General features: G+C 35.2%; 4 protein-coding genes across 4 annotated transcripts in view; 2 read left to right on the forward strand and 2 right to left on the reverse strand.

The window, feature by feature from the left end:
- The window catches only part of LOC113674089 (Fanconi anemia group I protein), a 27,551-nt gene extending 20,101 nt beyond the window's left edge, over nt 1–7,450 (reverse strand). The window contains exons 1-13 of the mRNA XM_089198377.1: nt 7,247–7,450; nt 6,276–6,446; nt 5,710–5,745; nt 4,725–4,810; nt 4,110–4,177; nt 3,269–3,335; nt 2,666–2,707; nt 2,338–2,391; nt 1,905–1,974; nt 1,739–1,824; nt 1,014–1,137; nt 427–516; nt 38–116 (exon numbers count right to left, since the gene is read on the reverse strand). Of these exons, the coding sequence (XP_089054503.1) occupies nt 38–116; nt 427–516; nt 1,014–1,137; nt 1,739–1,824; nt 1,905–1,974; nt 2,338–2,391; nt 2,666–2,707; nt 3,269–3,335; nt 4,110–4,177; nt 4,725–4,810; nt 5,710–5,745; nt 6,276–6,446; nt 7,247–7,330 (1,057 nt within the window). The 5' untranslated portion in view covers nt 7,331–7,450. The remainder of the gene's footprint in view (nt 1–37; nt 117–426; nt 517–1,013; nt 1,138–1,738; nt 1,825–1,904; nt 1,975–2,337; nt 2,392–2,665; nt 2,708–3,268; nt 3,336–4,109; nt 4,178–4,724; nt 4,811–5,709; nt 5,746–6,275; nt 6,447–7,246) is intronic.
- LOC113674090 (lysosomal thioesterase PPT2-A) lies at nt 7,436–13,153 on the forward strand. The gene is made up of 8 exons (XM_027190564.2): nt 7,436–7,861; nt 8,464–8,559; nt 9,181–9,235; nt 9,672–9,727; nt 9,943–10,032; nt 10,617–10,710; nt 10,971–11,025; nt 11,842–13,153. Exons 1-8 carry the CDS (start codon nt 7,561–7,563, stop codon nt 11,983–11,985), a joined length of 891 nt encoding a protein of 296 aa, XP_027046365.2. The 5' UTR covers nt 7,436–7,560; the 3' UTR covers nt 11,986–13,153.
- A 97-nt stretch (nt 13,154–13,250) lies between these two features.
- Nucleotides 13,251–16,483, reverse strand: LOC113674087 (uncharacterized). The gene is made up of 4 exons (XM_089198408.1): nt 16,266–16,483; nt 14,942–15,129; nt 14,313–14,585; nt 13,251–13,955 (listed from the first exon to the last, which is right to left on the reverse strand). Exons 1-4 carry the CDS (start codon nt 16,366–16,368, stop codon nt 13,605–13,607), a joined length of 915 nt encoding a protein of 304 aa, XP_089054534.1. The 5' UTR covers nt 16,369–16,483; the 3' UTR covers nt 13,251–13,604.
- Nucleotides 16,449–19,851, forward strand: LOC113674078 (exosome complex component CSL4). The gene is made up of 4 exons (XM_027190545.2): nt 16,449–16,688; nt 17,609–17,683; nt 18,554–18,806; nt 19,314–19,851. Exons 1-4 carry the CDS (start codon nt 16,533–16,535, stop codon nt 19,409–19,411), a joined length of 582 nt encoding a protein of 193 aa, XP_027046346.2. The 5' UTR covers nt 16,449–16,532; the 3' UTR covers nt 19,412–19,851.
- Nucleotides 19,852–20,342: the final 491 nt, after the last annotated feature.

A 20,342-nucleotide genomic window follows, 5' to 3' on the forward strand; every position in this document is an offset into this window, starting at 1 on the left:
AATTTTTCTGTCTCTTACCACAGCTAAATCAGATTACCTCTAGCCCATTTGGATTGCTTTCTTCTGTCTTCATCTTTGAAACTTCTAAGCACTGCAGCCTTCAGGAAGTCAAATATCTGACAGATGGATTAAAAAGTGGTTTGTCAAGTTATAACTGCTTCAACTACCAAAGTAAATTCTGCAGTGAATCCCTTTGGAGGATTTGGACCCCAGCCAAAGTTGAATTCACAGCAACATTTCCTTCAAAATTAGACTTAGAGAAATCACCACAGTGCTATGCCATGCCATATACAAAGCCAAGTGGGTAATTTCCAAAAGAAAGTGTGCTGCTGTATCAGTTAGGGAATATAGAAAGATGATTTGATTTTATCAACTTAAAATTTCAGCTTTTAAACCCTCATTTTACAATCCGTAAACAAGACATACCGTTTCTTCAAATCTATGGATCTGTGCAATGGAAAGAGCTAATGCAACATTAAAAGGTGTCAAAATCATCCCTGAAGAGCTTTGATGAACCTGCAGAATAGATCATGTCATGAGCACTTCAGTATATATTTTTCATGTATTAGTTTACTCTAAAATTACAAGTAAGATTTTATAAGAAATGTTCATTGTCACTTAATCAATGATTATGTGTAAAATTGTTTGGGATTAAATTGTAGATATCATCTGGTTAATTTCTTGACAATTAGGTCTAATTTCCATCAAAAGTCAGAAATCATTGTCCACAGGAATGTTCCAAATGCAAAGTTTAATGACAACTCTTTGGTATCTGTAAGTTAATAACCAATGGATGGTTCTGTGAAGGTGAACACATACTAAAGATTCTTCATGACAGCAAGGACAGAAAAAGAGATAAACAAAAAATTTGAGTCTGATCTGAGTCCATTAGAATCCTAATGACAACTAGCACTATTTAAAATATCTCAGAAAAAAAGGAAAACAAAAACATTAAAGAAGAATAGAGGTAAACCTTTATGGAACCCATTTGCTCAAGAAGAACTGCTAAATACCTTTAAATATTTGATAAACTCCTTTCCCAAGTCTTGATCCTGTTTCACAGCAAATGTAATATGAAGGATCACAGTTCCTTCCATATGCCTCAGCTGATCCTTAGACAACGTCTGAACCTCTGAGCTATAAGTCCAAACACAGGGCATATTAACCTTTTGACACCTAAGAGAGACTAGCATAATCTCTCTCCTTTCAGTCACACCCCTGAATCAAACATGGAGGTTACCAGAATAAAGGAGGTGATCACTAACCTAAGAAGCTTTGATTGTTAGACAAATGCTCCTGGTGAGTGCTTTTAGATCTTCCAGTTTGGGTTTTCTTATACCCAATGTCATATGACCAGTTTTCCATATTTGGATTACACACCAAGTTGAAGTTTGCAGATTATAAAACAGCCAGAGAAGAGTATGGAGAATATGCATACTGATGTTAGGGTGTAAAGGGTTAATGGAGATCAAGGAAAATACAGCCCATTAGTTAAGAATTGGTGATTGTTTTAAGTGTAAAAGGTGAGGGTTCGGATTAGCCTTAGACTTCTGCCAAGGTTGGTTTTAGACACCCACACGAAGAGAGGGGAGCTTCATTCAACCTACAGTTTGGAGATAGCATCCCCATGAGGTTGATTAAATCTTCTATTTCATAAAACATATGGTTGAAAAGCTGCATCTTTACATCAAAAATCTCCTCAATTGTACCAAAAAAAAAAGACAAAAAGACAGCATACCTATCCTCTTTGTCCTCCTTGCGACATGTTTCATCTAAGTTGTTGAAAAATGATGTTACTCCTTCCAAAAGAAGTTTTTTGTGACCCTACAAAATACACATGAAATTGTATCAATAACTAGACCTTTTAACAGAAAAATGTTTTGATGTAAACAAGACTGAAATACCTTTGTAGAAAGTAGCAGTAACTGATACACCAATGGAGGTAATTCTTGAAGGTCAAGGTCTTTCATGGCTCTAGAAATTAATGAATAAAAATAGTATTGATCATACAATGTAAGATGTTTCCAATATGGCAATAGTGCTGAGAGGTTACCAATACATGTTTTTTTTATAAACTTTTTTTCAAAAACTTTCATATAACTGAAATTATAATAAATCAGCACATAATCCCCCTTCTTTCAAGTCTCATTGTGCCCCTACTACAAAACCCAATATCTTTAGAATACATTTGAAGAGCTCATGTTGTATTCACTGGTAAATAAATTTCCCTAGTGTTCACCTTTACTAGTTTTATAAAAAAAAGGATAATAGTGGCAACATGCAGCAACATAGCTGTACTGGGCTAAGAAAATGAGTATGAACAGGCATAGTTCTCACCTCACTATCTTCTCCATTACAAAATGTAGTTCATCTGATGTCATTGGCACATCCCTGTAAACACATGAACTCTTGATCTAACCTCTGATGTCTAATAATTATGTTAAATGAATTATTGCCTTTTTTCTACTGAAACGGTGACAACACCCTCATCTACAGTTTTCTAAATTTATCACATTTAGAGTATCAATCACTGTGTATTAGGTATATAAATTACTGAGAGCTGAACAATTTTAACATTAATAGATGAACTTAATTTAAATGCAAAAACAAAATATTGAAGTTTGGTATAGAAATAGCCACAAGAAAGTAAAAAATCTCGATTAACCTGAAAACAGCAGCCAGATGAATAGCACATTGTGGGTCCCATCTGAAACAAGAGACCAAAAAAAACATGAAAATTAAGAAAATAGCTAATCATTCAAGTGAATGGATGTGGTTGTAGTCAAAGGGTATATTTTGGATCCAGTTATTACTCTGCATTGTAACACAACAATCTTTGTTTACAGAGTTAACAAAATAAAATATCTCCTCTTGATCTTTTGCCCAAAATGATATACCTTAGAATGTATTATTTATGGCTGCAGGTCTTTTTTTTATTTACTGAGTGATAATAGAGATATGCAGTGGACAATTTCACAAATTGCTTTGGTAAGCAACTGAGGCCACAGAAACAGGAGAGACCTCCGAAAATTTATATCTTAAGCACTTAAACATTGTATGGGGCATATCATCCCAAGGAATAAAAATCACACCTTTTGTGATAAAGGGTAGTCAGGTAAAGTTGAATATTACCACAAGATAATTTGCCCTTTAAACAAAGAGTAGTTACAAGCATATTTCATTTCTACATGTTTTATAGTGTATCTTGTTATGAGTACAACGCATCTGTTATACAGGTAGTTTCATTTAAGCCTCAGTCATACTTTACCTGCTAGAACACAGTGTGTTCAGAAGATGTCTTTTATACTCCTGACCTGCCATTTCACCACCACAATCTATTATCAAAAATAATGGATTTTTGGTCAACCAAACCTTGGAAATGACCAAGGAATTAAACAAGTAAAATGCATCAACTGCTGTTCATCTGTTACTATAATAATTATGATTCTTGGAGGTGGTACCATAACTGGGTCCTTCGGTTAATGGTTCAACCTGGAGGCAACATGTGAAAGTGTAGTATGAACATCCAGGTGAGTGAAGCCCTGAAAAGGACTGTCATTGGTAGTAGCTGATGTTTTGACCACCTGAGCTCTCACTCTGATGATGAGAGGAAGGGTCCTGATCACAGTCATTATCACTCTGGTGATGACTTCTGCCTAAGTTGTCAAAACGTCAGTCACTAATACTGACAATAGTCCTTAACAGGACCACACTCACCCAGAGGATCAGACTACACCATCACAAATGGATCCATAAAGACATGGAGGAGAGAGCTCATACCCAGGAATACATGTTGTGTCCTCTTTTCTTAAAGGTAGCATAGGTACCATGAAAAAGTGTTAATATTATATCATGCACATATGGTGACACGCCAGCAGGTGAGAATTTATACAAAACTACAAATTAAATAAAAATAGTGATACAACACTATAGCCTGACCACAGCTTCAATTTATAAGCTAATGTACAACTTAGAGGATTTAGAGAATACTACTCTTCTAAAATTACATCTCCACAATTGAAAGTAATTTTTCTGGACAGTGATGTGTGATAAGTAATTTCATTTGAAGTCAGGAGTATAATTATGCTTCATAATAATCATAAGTGTACCTCCTGGCATTGGAATGACATCCTTAGCTGCAATGGCAGACAGCACCTTTGGAAATAGCTCCAAAGTTCTATGCAAGATAAGAACAAAGGTGTTAATAATAATCCCTATATGTGGCTAAATAACATGAAGAGGAAACACACAAGAAGTCTAGCAAACTTATCAAATATCATAAAAGCCAGAATTCAGTCATCTAAAATATTGCATAATAACTGATAATTTACATAACTGCAAGGCTCTTGGGAATAAAACCCTCTAGCCTCCTAAGTCTCATCCCTATAACCTTGTGGTGAGGTTTGTTGTTTAATGAGGTGGTATGCTCAGAGAAATATATATCTAAATTAATAACCTTGGGTTGTATAGTGCGAAAATTGAAATAAGCTATTTGAATTGGGCTGTTACAGTAATACAAAATGAATGCACAAAACAACCATCAAAATGCAAATGAATGCATCTCATTTTGCTGCTTTGTTTTGTTTTGTTGTCTTGTTGTTTTTTCATTTGTTTGGTTTTTTTTTTTCAGTTATACTTGTTGCCTCCCACTGAATATTAGTAGACAAAAATAAGCGACTTGTAAGTGCATGGAGACCTGTGCAACTAAAAAATTTCTTACTTACTTTCCATTACTGAAGGAACCAGTCTTAATAGCATTTATGAATAAATCAGCAAATTCAGCAAGAATTTTTCCAGGAAATGCATCCAGCTAGAAGGCAAATAAAAGAAAAGTATATTCTCAAGCCAGGTTACTCATTCAGCCCAAGCCCATCCTGGGTTTAGCTGTATGAAGAAATAAGGCTTCACATTGAAAGCTCAAAGCTCAAAGCTCACATTCAAAGAAATAATTATTTCAAACCATATAATGCCCTTTTTGACATGAACATGAATCTTATAACCCTGGTTATTTTTTCATTTATTACACCCATTTTGAAATCACTGGTGGTCCCTGTAATCTGATTGGCTCTAATTGGTGCGATTTATTCACGAATTGCACCATTTTTTGCTTTAAATCGCATCTTTTTTCCAGTTGAAGAGGAGGCTACACTAAAAACAAAACAACCAATCAGACTTCAAGGCTTGTTTAAAGTAACCGATCAAATTGCAGGAAGATGAAAGACATGAAGGATCATGCGGCAAATTTTGCAACTTTTGTTTCCAAAACTCTTATTTTTTCCTCCCAAAAAATGGATGACTGTAATTCCAAACTGGCTCAGTATTGTAGTAATAAATATTTGAACTGACCAAGTCCTGTATTTGGGCGATTTCAAAATGGATGTAATAAAGTGGTAATTGAACCTCGTGTTGTGCAATTTTGGTCTGAAATTATACTTGTGATTTCAAATTGAACTCGCGCTGCGCGCTCGTTCAATTTTGAAATCACGCGTATGATTTCAGCCCAAATTGCACTCCACTCAGTTCAATTACCATTATTTATAGCAAAACAATATTGTGAATGCTGAAATTGACAATTGTAGCAGTATAACAAAGGCACACTCCTGAATGTAAATATAACAGTCTTTTTCAAAACTATACTTATTCTGACAATCATTATTGCATGAACAACTAATGAATGAATAACCTCTATTGAAAATCTACTCTCCTTACCTCCATTAGTAAAAATCCAACAATTTCAGTGGCCATCTGACATTGATAGGTTTATACAAAGAAAACATAAGTTAGAAAGGGCATGGATATTAAGTATAATTTTCTAAATTGCAGCACAGTCCATAAGGTAACTTTTTATCCAATTCAAAAACAATGATAAGAACTGACAGGAAAGATTGTCCTGGCTATTGAATAATTAAAACTGGAGAATTATGTGTTTCACTTCCTCACTAACTCAAATAAACTGCAAGCTGCTACAAAGAAATTTCCATACATGTAAAATAATAAATCTATAATTTACACAATTGTGTCTGTATCTCAGACACCAATAGCAGTTACTTGGACAGACCACAGTTTGAACTCTACATATCTGCTATTGTGAAATTGGATATACTATACATCTACATGAATGTTAAAAGACAATCTTAAAACAAGTAAACAAGAAGTGCTTCATTAGAATTGCAAGCAGGTGACAATTGCATCCTAAGTCACCATAAATACAAAGGAATTAAACAGAAAAGGAGACACAGGTTATTGATTCCATACAGAATAATATCACATAATACCTTGTTACTAAGGTCACCTTCACTGAGTATTTGAATGGCATGCTTGAACACAAATGTACGTCTCTCCAAACCAATTTTAGTGTCACATGGTGAACCTTTGAATACAGCTTGAAGATAAGGAACTGGTTCACCCCTTCCCTCCAACACTCTGGCATCTAATAAGTCTACAACCTGTGGAATCAACACAAATACCTATACAAATTGCACTCCACTAAATTCAATACCATTATATATACTGTTGCTATGGATTCATGGTCTTGTCTGACATGTGCAGACATCATTCAGCTCCATCAGGGGTGAGTAGTTCCAGGGCAGCTGTCAGTAGCTTGCACATCTTGTCCTGCCTAATGCAACACTGTAAAATATAACTAAAACTACAAAGACTGCAAAGTGTCAACAACCAAAGCTAATGAGCCCTAAAAGCTTGAATAAGAGTGCAATGCTAAAACCATTGGAAATATTTCCGCATAACCCCATACTACTGACAGGGCTGAATAAGGTCTGCCCATGTCACCAATGCGACAATGAATTCACAGAAACAGTAATTCAACTGAGTGGATTGAAATTCAAGCTGAAATGTTGAAGTATGTGGTTGCTACTGAAAATAAGACAATCTATTGTTTTCGACACTGCTTTCGTTATTAAAGAGCTGTCTGCAAATTGAAGCACGGGGCTGCACAGAAATCTTGCCAAACCATAAACAAGCAAGTACCCCAGTTGGTAAAATTTCCGCACAGCCCCATACTACATTATGCCTTCAGTTCTTGGATAGAGAAAACAATGACAAAAACAGTACACCGCTATTGAGAAAACAGATTTGTTTTACAATAGTATGGGGCTGTGAGGAAATTTTACCACACTTTCCCATCCTAACTAAATATCAATTTAGATATCATAACCTTGATAACGTAAAATCACGTTTTACCCCATTGACATCTAGAGCGAATCGAATGGAACAACTGAAAGCTCACCTTTTGATGTTTCAGCGTCGATAGCGCCTGAACCAAGGGAGTTAAATTATTTCCCTCGCAAAGACAAATAATTTTTTCATCCATTATCCAGAAACTCACGGCAGGGCTGTTTTAAAACATAAATATAGCCAATGTATAATAATCACTTTTCTTCACTTCGAAGCCGCTCCGCTCCGCGCCACCATCTTTACAAAATTTGGCGCCAAAACTTTCTTTTTTTCCACACGAATAATGCATCTTCTGATTGGTTTATTTTTTACTGTTCTTTCCCACCAACCAATAGCGTTTAACTAACAACAATCATTGATGACAAAATGGCGGACCTTCCCTCACGCGAACTATGTTTTGCTCTTTTGCTTACTTTTTTGGCGAGGAGTTTTTGCTTCAAACCGGTGATCATCGTCCATGGAATACTTGATCACGCTTCAGACATGAAAGATCTTGCTTCGTTTATAACGCAGGCCCATCCCGGCACCAACATCACGTTGATAAAATTGTTTGAGGAATTAGACAGCTTCAAACCCATGTGGATGCAGGTCTCAGCAATTTCTGAAAAAGTACGAGAAGTGATGCAGGAGGCTAAAGATGGAGTTCATATTATCGGCTTCTCTCAAGGTAATGGCTTATTTTTAAACTATTCATTTGAATCCATATCAACTCAAGTGGTGACCCTATTCAAAGATCGCACTTTATCAAGTGCAATGCTAGTTATCAAATGAATCTTCTTACAATTGTTTAGAACACTCCTTATCCGTTTAAAAGACATGTTAGGGAATCAAACGGCACTAACGTACTCAAAGGATACGCGCATAGGATACTAATTAATTCATTCAACGTGCAAAACATTTTGATCGCTTAGCATGGACTTTCATCGTAACGGAAGTTTTACACAAATGTTAAGTGATCACGCGTTGTTGATCATTTTTTTCCTGAGCAACTTTTGATTTCCATTGAAAGTATTTTTTTAATTGTAGTTTTAATAGCATAATTTTGAGGTAATTGGAATTTATTGTCGCTGTCATGATTTCGACCATGTTTATTTCCCCGTGACAATCATACGATACCTTGGTGTTACGTAACGAAAGTGTAAATGGGCAGAAACGTCTTTCTGGGGTGGAGGTTGAGTATAAGGGCTTGAAGAAAGATTGTTTAAGAGAACAGTTCTGTAAAAGCTGTGTATTTTGAAAATATTTGGCACTTATTTGTTATAACAACAGGTGGACTGACTGTGCGTGCAATCTTGGAGACCATGGATGACCATAACGCTGAGAGTGTTATTTCCCTGTCCGGTCCCCAGATGGGACAATATGGAGGTAACAGCTAGGAAAGCATTTTGTTAAGACCTGCAAAAAAGAACAGAAACAGGAGAAAAACAATCAAATAATTATGATGCTACTTGATGTACAGCCCCCATCTTAAGATCAAAGGTTTCAGACAATGAGTCAGACCCAAACTGTGGAATTTCATCCCTACTTGGCAAAATGCTAAGTTACCTGAGCCTCTTGACCCTTTTTGCATCCTATCATCAGTATGCATATTCTCCATACTTTTCTCTATACATTTCCTAAGGTACTGAGAAGGAGAATTTGTTTAACAATTGTGAGTTTCTTTCAATGATGATCATTTCCTTAAGGGATATTGTGAGGAGAAATTAAGGTAGATACTAGTCACTCGAAGGGGTGAACGAGTGAAAGACAGCTGGTCTTTATAAGCCTTTCTTGTAGTAATAAGAGTGACAATGGAGTTCATTTGTGTACAGGTTTTACTATTCATTGCTTATTTTTTACTTTGTTTGCACAAATGTATATAAAATCTAGCTTGCCTTGTTAGATTTGGATTTAAAGATGGATGTGCCTGGCGCACAGGCAATAAAGAAAAGTTGCTTCCCTAACACCTTGTACTGATCTATTTACTTTTTACTTTCTTTTATGCAGACACTGACTATCTGAAGCCTTACATTCCAAAACTTGCTAGAAAGGATCTTTACTTGTAAGTCTACATAACAATTATTCCATTGTTATTAGTTGGATATGAGATGATAGATGGCAAACAAAGTCCACTAGGTCCAAGTTGGATATAATCATCTCATGTTGAACAAGCCTAAGTGGAATAATTCTTTTATGAAAAATGCCCCAAAATATCAGATAAATCTTCCCAACTTTATTTTGCAAGAACAAACAGAGAGAAAATGTAACAAACACTTTTGCTTTAAATCGTCTTCATGCACACTTATTATATCCTAGGATGGCTAAGCCAATTAATACTCTTGAATTGCATTATCCAATGATCCAGTTTTTAGTAAAAAGTAATATGTTTTACTGTATTAATTTATACTTGCATGTTACAAAGTTAGAAGGGAAAGACCAGTCTACACACAAAAAAGATGGTTAATACAGTTGGTTTTTGCTTTCCATATTTCTTTCAGACTCTTTTACACCAAATATTTTCAAGATAGAATTTCTTTAGCAAACTACTGGAATGGTAAGAAAATTTACCTTAAGCAAATTAAAGAAAAACCTTCCTGAATATATTTTATTTATTACCACTACATCCAGGAGCATTTTGAGGGCATTTTCAGCAGGACAGACCCATAAGAGAGAACAATGAAATATTTTCATGATTTTCCTATTTGCAAGCTATGTTTGTTTATCTAACATGTGCATGACCTAAAATGTTAGTTTTTTTTTCCTAACTAGATCCATACCATGAAGACAAGAACTATGAGTATAACGTATTTTTGCCAGTAGTAAACAACCTCAATTCATCAAAGTTTTTCAATGCATCAGGTATGGCCAAAAATTGGTTTGTGTTATTTGTTATGATTTGGGTCTTAGTCAGTTTCATACTTTACAAAACACTGCAAACATTTTGCATCTCCTTTTCATCTAAGGCTTGACATAATCCTTCTTTTTCAGTTTAGGACAACCATCAACCATTCCTTTCTATGCCTTTTATATCCTAACATCAATATGTATATTCTCTATACTGTTCTCTATACATTTTCTTAGATGTTGTCAAGGAGAATTTGTTTAACAATCAAGAGCTCCTTGAGTTTGTGATCATTTCCTTTATTCTCATGACCTTAAAGTTTGGTTTTGGGGTGACACTTTTAAGAGAATTCAATGTCTGGCGCTCTTGGGGTTACAGGGTTAATGTTCCTTGTTATTGATTAGTCACTGGACTCAGCTGAAAAAGAGTGACTATTAGCCACTTGAATTGCTTTCTCTAGGCCCATTCCCAAAGGGAGCAACAGCTTAGTTTCCTTATTTGGCTAAAAAAAAAAGGTAACATCTCTATTAAACCCTTTTTTAGCCAATTTTCCCAACAGGGGACAAGATATCTTAGATGGTGTTTCTAAATTCTGTTACAGTTGGTGCACAATTCAAAGAGAATTTCCTTCGAATCAAGAACTTGATTTTGGTTGGAGGTCCAGATGATGGTGTCATTACACCATGGCAGTCAAGGTAATAACTTAAAACAACTACTTTTTCAAAGAGTCTTACAAACTTAAGGTCAAAATTTCTAGATATATAATGCAGCGTATTACTTAAAATCAAATACGCTTTTTAATAAAAAATTTATCAGGTCATTTTTAACTTGATCCACAATAATGGCAAAAGATATTGCTATACTTAATTTTAGTTCTTATCAGTTGCATTGGAAATGTTTTAGCATGCAGCAGATACATATATCCTGAATTTTTCTACTTTCTTTATTACTGTAGCCAGTTTGGTTTTTATGACACAAGTCTAACAGTTGTGGATATGAAAAATCAACAGGTCAGTATTTAATATTCAGGGAGGGGAGGGTGACCTAAAAGCTGCTCTTGGTACCGATCCAATTTTTTTTTTAAGTTTTGGGCCATATATGACTATGCCCCTAAACCTGAAAAATGCTGTTACAATTAAACCCTTCCTAAATAGCTTTGCAGGTCTGTACCTGATTTTTCTGCTATATGAACAGCTTTTTAGTCTGCACATGATGGAAATTACTGATTATTAAGAATTATGATTACATTGATATTATGTTAAAGGAAAAAAATCATCATTTAAATCCATGCATAACTCTCCACATCTGAATTTATAATGAATGGACTAGTCCACTGCGGAGTATAGGTGGGGGCCAAGAGCCCCCTTTTTATTAAATTGGAGATGCATCCAACCAGCATTACATAGATGCTGGTCTCAAACAAGATGTGTGGCATTTGGAAGTAATGTATGTATTGTATTACAGTGTACATGCTTGTTAATATTAAACTTATAATAAAGTTCCTATTTTAAGTTGTATTAATAGAAATCACCTTACATCCTTATGATTTCCTAGTTAATTCATTCATTCTCACCTACACAAAATTTTGAAAGAACATAAACCAATCACAGATCTGGGCTTTTTGATTTGTGAGTTTCACTCTCTTCCAAACTCTCAAAGGTTATTCTTTGGGCACAACAACAGCACAGGGAAGAGTTTAAATATCAATAACCAGTGAAATGAAGAAATTTGAATCAATGAATTAAGTTAACTAATTCTTTATCAGCTAACTATAATAACCAGATTCAGAAGATAATGTAAAGAATTAACTTAAAATTCTTTTCTAGGTTTACCTTGAAGACACCTTTGGCTTACGCACGCTAGATGAGAGAGGGTCAGTTCATCATTACACCTTTCCTGGGGTAAATCACACACATTGGCATGGAACAGAGAAAGTCTTTGTGGAAGCTATTGAACCATGGTTAACTTGATGTTAAAGCCTTACCAAATTAGGTTCAACATAGAGCAATTTTACAGTTGGATAAATGATTACTACTGGTAGCGTTAGGCTCTGCAATGGAAATGCGGTAGAAATGCTTTGGATTCTTTTCAGTCAGAGTCCAAAAATTTACTTTTAAAAGTTGACATGAGGAATTGTTAGGACTTGAATCCTAAAGCTACTCTCATTGATTTACGAGTAGTTTGCTAGAATACTTTTTTTTAATACTCTTAGGCATCATAGTCAAAAAATAGAGACTGAAGTGAATAATGGCAGCAAGGCAGGTTTTGCTCAACAGAGTTCTCCCTGAAAAAGGAACAGAAATATGAGACTGAAGTTCATGCAGTTACATTTTAGACTTTTAAAAGATGTTTCATATTCACTTTCACAAATAACTAAAGAATTATAAGAAATAATTAGAGAAATATTTCAAAATTGCAATTCTATTTTTTAAAAAATTCAGTACATAGGAAAAAATGCAATGACCAATCAGCTATTTTGGATCTTGTGCATTAGTTTTATGAAGTGGATAGGCACAACAATTTGAATTATTTCTATGAATTATTTGGTACTTGTAAGTGAAGATGTTTTACTGGCTTGTATATTTTTAGATAAACAAAGATGTTGAGCAATCTTTCAAAAGTTTTAAATTTTTAAGTTAATTTAGCAAAATTAAATTTTAGACCTTGAAGTTAGACTTTGTGGCCAATTGAGTATATCTAGTTATGTTGTGTTTCCATGAGGCATAGTTGCTATTTAATTTTTTTTTGGCTCTTATTGAATTGCTGATACACCATGGCAAAGTCATATTTCAAGATACATGGCCTTTGAGGCACAGTTGCAGTTATGCGCTAAAACGGAAAATCTTTGTGTTCAATTTGCCATTAATTATGCAATTATAAAAGATTGACAATTTCCAATATTTGATTTTGTTTGATAAGTCAACTCCAACAACAGGAGTGTATTCTTTCTTTTTAATCAGTACATGAAGTATGCTACATTGATTTCATAGCCTGAATTTTAATTTTTAGGATTTCACTCTTGGAAATAAGTAAACAGGATTGCTCACTTCATATAGTAATAATTTGCATTTATAGCTGTCATTATTTTCTTTTGCCTCAACATTTTATTCTAAATTAAATTAACATTAGTCACTCAAAGAAGCTGTGGTTTTACAACATAAAAATGTGCCCAACACCCTTTTAGGGTTATTCATATCCCAGGCCTCAACTCCAACACCCTTCGTGTGACTGAGAATTTGTCAGAAAGGCATACCAATATTTTTAATTAAATTCACCACAATCATTTTGGAAATTATTGAAAGCGTTAGATATCATTTCTAAAAACTAAATAATTTTACAAAACAATTACAACAGAAATTGCTTTAAACAACTAAATAATCCTTTTTTTCTGAAATACATTTACAGTCACAGTAATTGACAATAAATGTATCAAACAATTTAACTAACAGTATACATTCTTGACACAAAAATAGTATAATACAAAGTTGAGAGATACACAACCTACAACTCAAATGATACAGGCAAATACTTTAACAATTTATATATTTAAACAAAATAGTATGAAGCATAACTCATTTTAATATCAAAATCAAGTTTCTTCAGAAATGTCTTTCAATGGGTCTAAAATTAAGAATTCTGCCTGTCCTTTATTGAAACCTTTTGTTGTGTCTATAAAGTTTTGAAAAGCAGTTGTTGTGTTCTTCAACTTTTCTTCCACTTTTCCTTTCATCTCTTTTATTCTTTCTGTTTCTTTTTCTGCTGCCAATTTCAGCTGTATTTGTTCATCAATACGATCTTCCAACTTTTTTATTTCTTTCTCATGGATCTCCTTTTGTAGCAAAAGTTTGCTCTCCTCTTCCTTCTTACACTTTTCCTCCATTTCCTTCACTGCTTGTTTCTCCTCTTGTTTTAATCTCTCTTTAAGATTCTTCAAAGCTTGCTAAGGTGGAAAGTCAAAGAAAAGAAAATTACTGCATTGCTCTTCAGCTCATTTTGCAAAAAAAGGGGGGGGAGAGGCAAAACAATATTTAAAAAATGGAGAGGAGAATTGAATAACATCTTTGAATTCACAATCTAAAATACCAAGTTTACTAGGGAACTTGGAAAAATGCTGGGGGAAGAGGGGTGGGGGGGAGAAAAGGAGGGAGGGGGGAACTGGGTAACCTTCAAAGGACCACTCTTGCAAATTTGTACCGGTAGTAGCATCCAATCCAGGAGGGATGGAAAACTCTTTGTCACTGAATGAAAGCCACATTATCTTAATACCCTTCAGATAAACAAGTGACAGTAACTCTACCTGTTTCTCTTTCTCTGCAGCCAGAATCAACTGTTTTCTTTTGTCCTCTTCTACTTGAGCCACCTTCTTTGCCTCATCAATTGCCATAGCACGTTCTTCCTCTCTAGTCTCCTGTATAGCTTCAGCCTTTTCCAACAAAAACTCATCTCTAGCCTTTTTTAGTGCCTCTTCCAGTCTCTTTTGACCTTCATCTTTTTCCTGCTGAACTTGCTGAGCAGCCAGTTTTTTCATCAGAGCTTCAACTCTTTTTGACTCAGCTTTAACTGCCTTTTCCTATCGACAAAAAAAAGTTGGTTGAATAGTAAATCATCATTAAATGCAAGTGAGTAAATACTTCATTTCCACCCTTGGAGCTCATACAATGTAGTACCCTCATAGTAAATAACAGTCATTTATCTGAGTATTTGCCTTCCTGACCATCCATCATTGCTCCTCTTCCTATCCACCATTCCTGCTTCTCCCTGCGCATCATATCTGCTCCCTCCTGCCAATAATTCTTGCTCCCCCTTCATGTTATCCCTTTTTATCCCATACCCCCTTGCACCATTCTGCTTCCCCTCATCCCATCCCAGCTTCTCCACACAATCACACCCATTAATTAAATGCACCTCTTTGAAATTAACACCCACCTGAGCTTTCTTAGCTGCTGCCAAAGCTTTGTCCAGTTCCACTTCAGCAGCTTCTTTGGCTGACTTCAGAGCTCTTGCTTTCTCTTCTGAAGCTAAGCGCCATGCTCTCTGCTCTACTTCTGTCACATTCTGCTGCCTTTCTTTCTCACACTCCTCAATGGTTTTTTGATAGAGTTCATTTCCAAGTACTACAATTAAACATAATTTATTTTATTAAAACTCATCCAATAAGCTCTAAGAATTGTTTCCAGAAACCTCCATCTCATGAAAACATCTCATTTTCTACAAACCATTTATGTAAACAATGTCAAACATTTTGATGGAGCATTCTTACAATTGTGGTGATGTGTACATTATGAAACATGGTACAATGGTCTCTACAGAAAGTACCTGCTTATGAAACACCTAGTCAAATAGACAGCTACCACACAAAACCCATATATAAATTCTGCCAGACTGTCTTCAAATAAGAAATTCAGAAAAATGATATTTGGAGAAAAACTGAACTAGGGGGAATGAATATCTCATGTTTCCAAATCTCCCTCCTCTCCGTTACACACCTTTGACCCATCTCCCATCCATCCTTTAGAAAATTGATGATAAACATATGTTTTCATTTTTGCAGTTTTCTCCTGCCAGGCCTTTATTTTCCCTATTCTCCTATGCCTCCACACCCTGTCCTATCCATTCATTCATTCATTCAGGCCCTCCCTCAAAAACTATAAGGTCCACTCCAGCAGTGGCCTTACACACTGGCCTAACAGCTATTATGCTGAACTCCAGGTCAATAAATGCCGGACCAAGACCTAGCCAGGTCATTGTGCTGTGTTCTTGGGCAGACAATCAATGCTCACAGTACTTCTCTCCACCCAGGTATATGAATGATAGCTACAAACTGTGAGGGAAGCCTAATAACATGCTGGGTGAAGAGGTAACCTGTGCTGGGCTAGCATCCCATCCAAGGGAAAATGCAAAAGTCCTAGACACTTTATTCCACAGAAAATGGAATAAGCTGCGAGTGGATGAGCCATTTGGCTGAGGTGCGAACTTTATCTTTTTACCAGTCAACAAAATTTTGCCCCCCGAAAAGATAAGCCGCCAAATCATAGTTTTGAGGAGTAAAAACTCCCCTAATGCACGATCCACATTTTCTTTAACTTAGTAATTATACGAAGGATCCTGAGAAAAGTTAACATTCGGCAAACTCCCTCTACCGTATCTTATCTACAATTTCAGCTTGTTCCGTTTACTTTGCGACAAATATTAAAATGCTGGCCCGATTCGTCTATTATATCAGCTTTTATCAGCTATTATATAAACTTACCCAAGATATCCCTGTGAGAGGTATTTTGTATGACAGAAACTTTGGTTTCTTCGTGAGGCTTGGATAATACGGAGCGGTCATGAGTAGCCACATACGCCGCCATCTTGAGTCACAAAGTCAGACACTCTTTAGTTGTCCTGGTAACGGTCGTGAAGACCTGGAAAGCAACTACAATCTGAACGGGCAGCGGTTTCATCAGAAACTCAAAATGGCGGACGAAACTCGTGTATAGTTTTTCTCTAACCTGAGAAAGTGCATGAAATAAGTATGGTGTCGGTTCATGAAAATATTGTGGTGATACCTGGGGAAAGATTAGGAAGTATTGAACAATATTCACCAGGAAATGGAACTTATATTCGCCATGGATATGTGTATGCAAGTCTTGCTGGTTACAAACAGTCGCAAAACCAGGAGAATGGAGAGGTTTGTGAGATTTTTTGGTGCATTGTAAGCTTTAGATAACTGACTTTGATATTTGAGAAATGTAGCAAAAGCATATCGTGTAGACCCCTTTCATAATGGCGGCATTTCTTTGAATGAAAATTGTATTGTCTTTGGACAAGTTGTCGACACCAGAAAGGCCAATGTATGTTATGGTTTAATTTTATCCTTGGTTCAAATTTTATTTTCTTTTGTTTTTGGGTATTGTAATGTATGATAATGAGTTTGAAACAAAGGAAAATAAAATTTGAACCAAGGACAAAACTGAACCACAACATATGCATGATTATGAAAGAGTAGTAATAAGGTCCAACTTTTGCAGAAGGGGTCAGTATTTAGATTTTTTTTCATGTACTCTGCAGGAACATCTAATAAAAAGTTTTTAAGTTATCACAACTCAGGGAATGTATTATAAGGTTTCCATTTTTAAAGCAACTAGATAAGGAAGCATACATGGCACCAGACACAGGACGTTGATTGATTGACTGACTGATACTTTAATAGTCTGATCAATTGATTTATTGATTAACCCTCTACCCCCTAATATCAATATTCATATTCTCCATACTCTTTTCTATACATTTCCTTTGTTACTGACAAGAAGAATTCAGTTAACGATCAAAGCTTCTTAGGTTGGCAATCATTTTCTTTATTCTCATGATCTTAACGAATGATTTAGTAGTGTGTTAGTGTAGAGAAATTAAATGATAGTTACTCTTAGGGTTTTAAAATAAAAGGTTAGAAATTTGACTGACTGACTGACTAATCAAGAAACTGACTCATAACTGATCAGCTGATTTGCTATTTGCTTGATAGACAGGTTGACTGACAGACAGTGCTGACAGACTTACTGATTTCATGTTTCCCAAATCAATCTAACATGCTTTGTAATATGGATCTAGAAACCTATCATACATATCATCAGAGAGGAGGAAAAGTATGTAGTGCCAGAAGTTGGTTCAGTTGTTACATGCAAGGTGGGAAAATTTCTGCATCATATATTTTATTGACGACTATCAGATATGGAAATTTTTACGGAGAGTCTTTTACTTGGATCATTTTACAACAGTTTGACTGGAGAGATGCAATTTCAGTTAAAAATGAACATAAAGTCAAAACTAAATGTATGTCTAACTTGATAGATTTATATCTTACTCTGTTTAAGAGGTGATTATTTTATAGAGCAAAATGGAATTCAGATAAAACTAGTTTTAATCATTTTTAATCAAACTGGTTTTAAACTGAACAATGTAAATTTGTGTGATAGCGTGCATGGTTAAAATGTTAAAGACACTTACAATCTTATTAGAAAAGTTTATTTTCTTATGTGAGTGACCTTAATGAGTTGCATGGTAAAACTACATAATATTTCAGATGGGAAGAAGATTAAAGTTTGACTCAAGTATCCTTTGTATTCTTCATTTTGACAGTTTACCAAGAAAAAAAGGTTCAGATTTTATCAATTGATTGTCTCATCAAAAGGTTATGGTTATGACCTTATCACAAGCAATTGTTAGAAATAACATAACATAAAATTTCTTTTTCGTGGAGCATGTATCTGATTAATTTACCTTTTATACCTAAATGTTGGTATGCATATTCTCCATTCTGTTCTCTAGACATTTACCAAGGTGCTGATGAGGAGAATTTGTTGAACAATTAAGAGCTTCTTTAGCTATTGATCATTTCCTGTATTCTTTTTTGTATTCTTCTTTATTCTTGTTTGATTCAGAATGATATTATGAGGAGAAACTAGGTGCTAGTTACTTGAAGGGGTCAGAGGGTTAAGAAATAACTTGGAAGCAGGAGAACCTTTCAAATAAGGCTGTTAAATTTTTACCCTTTAGGTGATGAGCACAAACCCAAGGTTTTGCAAAGTAGCAATTCTTGGTGTAGAAACAACTTCTTTAAAAGAACCTTTCAAAGGAACAATCAGAAAAGAAGATGTCCGGGCAACTGAGAAGGACAAAGTTGAAATGTATAAGTCCTTCCGCCCTGGTGATATAGTACTGGCCAGAGTACTGACTCTTCATACACAAACGTATCTCCTTTCAACAGCTGAAAATGAACTTGGTGTCATTTTTGCCAAGAGTGAGGGTGGTAGGATAGACTTAATTTTTTCATTCAGGAAATTGTCAATTTAATAGCAGGAAGCCACTTTCTGAATTGATCTGCTTTGATTGTTTCAAGTTCCTTTCAAAATTTTATTTGGGTCATTGTTGAAAAATCGTTTTTGGTCTTAATCCTTTCCCCCAACCTATTTGGTGGGTAGGTGATTTTGCCAGTTTGAGATATTGATTTTTTTCAGCATTATTAGAGTAAATAATGATATGTAATGCATTACCCTTTGAAGAAGTTAGAAGTAACAGTAACATTTCTTTGAAAAACAATGTATAAATATTTCCTTTAGGTGCTCTCTCCATGTGCCTTTGTTTTTGTACCAGATATCAAACTATAAAATTATTTTGCTATATGAACAAAGTTCTATGCAGAAAGTACTGGCTCAGGATGTTAACAAAGTTTTCAAGTTTATTAGTAATAAGCAGATGTCAGGTTGGTCTTAATATCATAAGATTTTTATGCAAATTGAATTATTTGATTGTGTAGGTGCTGCAATGGTGCCAATCAGTTGGTGTGAGATGCAATGCCCCAAAACAAGAGCGAAGGAACACCGAAAGGTTGCCAAGGTTCAGCAAGCATCTTGATAAATAATTGAATAAACATTCAGCATCTTCCTCATCTATTGGATGGATCCTTAGGAACTGATTTTTCCATTTTTGTAGAGGGAGATAACATGGAAAATTTGTTTTCAAAAGCAAAAAACTGTTTTAAGGCTAAAAAAAAGGTCAGCAGGAAAAAGCAGCCAGGAAAACTTTTGATAGATAACAACAGAAAAAAATTGTTTAATTTTAAAAAATCCTAATTCTCCCTCCAAAAAAAAGATAGTCAGTCCCTTATGCAACCACCTGGATTCACATGGGGTGAAACATCTGAGAAGAACAGGAATTAACTCCTTAGTAATATAGTTGTGTACTACAGGCAAGCTATGCCTACAAGATATTAAAATGCTATAAAAATGTGATATTAATGCTTTACAGAGTTATATCACTAATCAATGCAACAAATTAAAGGACCACTATTTTTTTAGTACTTTTTTCATAGTTTTGTCTCAAATTTGTCAAATTAAGTGACAATCCCTTCTCCACCCATTCCTATTTTAGCATTTTGAATAAAAACGCTAGCAGAACTTCAGCTGCAGTTAGTGTTATTTAACTGTGCTTTTCTTCACCAGGGGCGTACGAATGTCACATTCCACCTCTTTCCATAATAATCGATATATATCCTTTAAACATTTCAGGGTGGTTCTAAAACTAATTTTAACTAGGGTCTCCGTTTTCAGCAATCAATGGGCCTCGAGATTTTTGATAGGTGGTAAGTGTTTCTCCACTGATGAAAAAAATCAACGTTTATGTAAACTGTGTGACTAATAGGCTGTTGTAAGTCACGGAGGAAGGTTTAGAATGTGGTTCTGCTAAAGAACCGCTAAAGTTTGAAAAGAAGCTTTTTGGCGCCAAATGGGTCACTGCGTCGCCGACCTACAGCCTTGATTTGGCGGGAAAATGTGAAGCGATGAAT

The sequence above is a fragment of the Pocillopora damicornis genome, chromosome 2 (assembly GCF_964200805.1).
Source record: "Pocillopora damicornis chromosome 2, jaPocDami1.2, whole genome shotgun sequence".
Taxonomy (NCBI): Eukaryota; Metazoa; Cnidaria; class Anthozoa; order Scleractinia; family Pocilloporidae; genus Pocillopora; species Pocillopora damicornis.

Excerpts from the sequence above, each read along its gene's own strand:
- LOC113674078 (XM_027190545.2), top strand. The coding sequence starts at position 16,533 with ATGGTGTCGGTTCATGAAAATATTGTGGTGATACCTGGGGAAAGATTA. Across the intron at positions 16,689-17,608 it reads AAAACCAGGAGAATGGAGAG|AAACCTATCATACATATCAT; the intron begins GTTTGTGAGATT and ends ATATGGATCTAG. Across the intron at positions 18,807-19,313 it reads TTTTGCCAAGAGTGAGGGTG|GTGCTGCAATGGTGCCAATC; the intron begins GTAGGATAGACT and ends TTGATTGTGTAG.
- LOC113674090 (XM_027190564.2), top strand. The coding sequence starts at position 7,561 with ATGGCGGACCTTCCCTCACGCGAACTATGTTTTGCTCTTTTGCTTACT. Across the intron at positions 8,560-9,180 it reads CCAGATGGGACAATATGGAG|ACACTGACTATCTGAAGCCT; the intron begins GTAACAGCTAGG and ends TCTTTTATGCAG. Across the intron at positions 11,026-11,841 it reads TGGATATGAAAAATCAACAG|GTTTACCTTGAAGACACCTT; the intron begins GTCAGTATTTAA and ends ATTCTTTTCTAG.
- LOC113674087 (XM_089198408.1), bottom strand. The coding sequence starts at position 16,368 with ATGGCGGCGTATGTGGCTACTCATGACCGCTCCGTATTATCCAAGCCT. Across the intron at positions 14,586-14,941 it reads CAGCAGCTAAGAAAGCTCAG|GAAAAGGCAGTTAAAGCTGA; the intron begins GTGGGTGTTAAT and ends TTTTGTCGATAG. Across the intron at positions 13,956-14,312 it reads CTGCAGAGAAAGAGAAACAG|CAAGCTTTGAAGAATCTTAA; the intron begins GTAGAGTTACTG and ends TTTCCACCTTAG.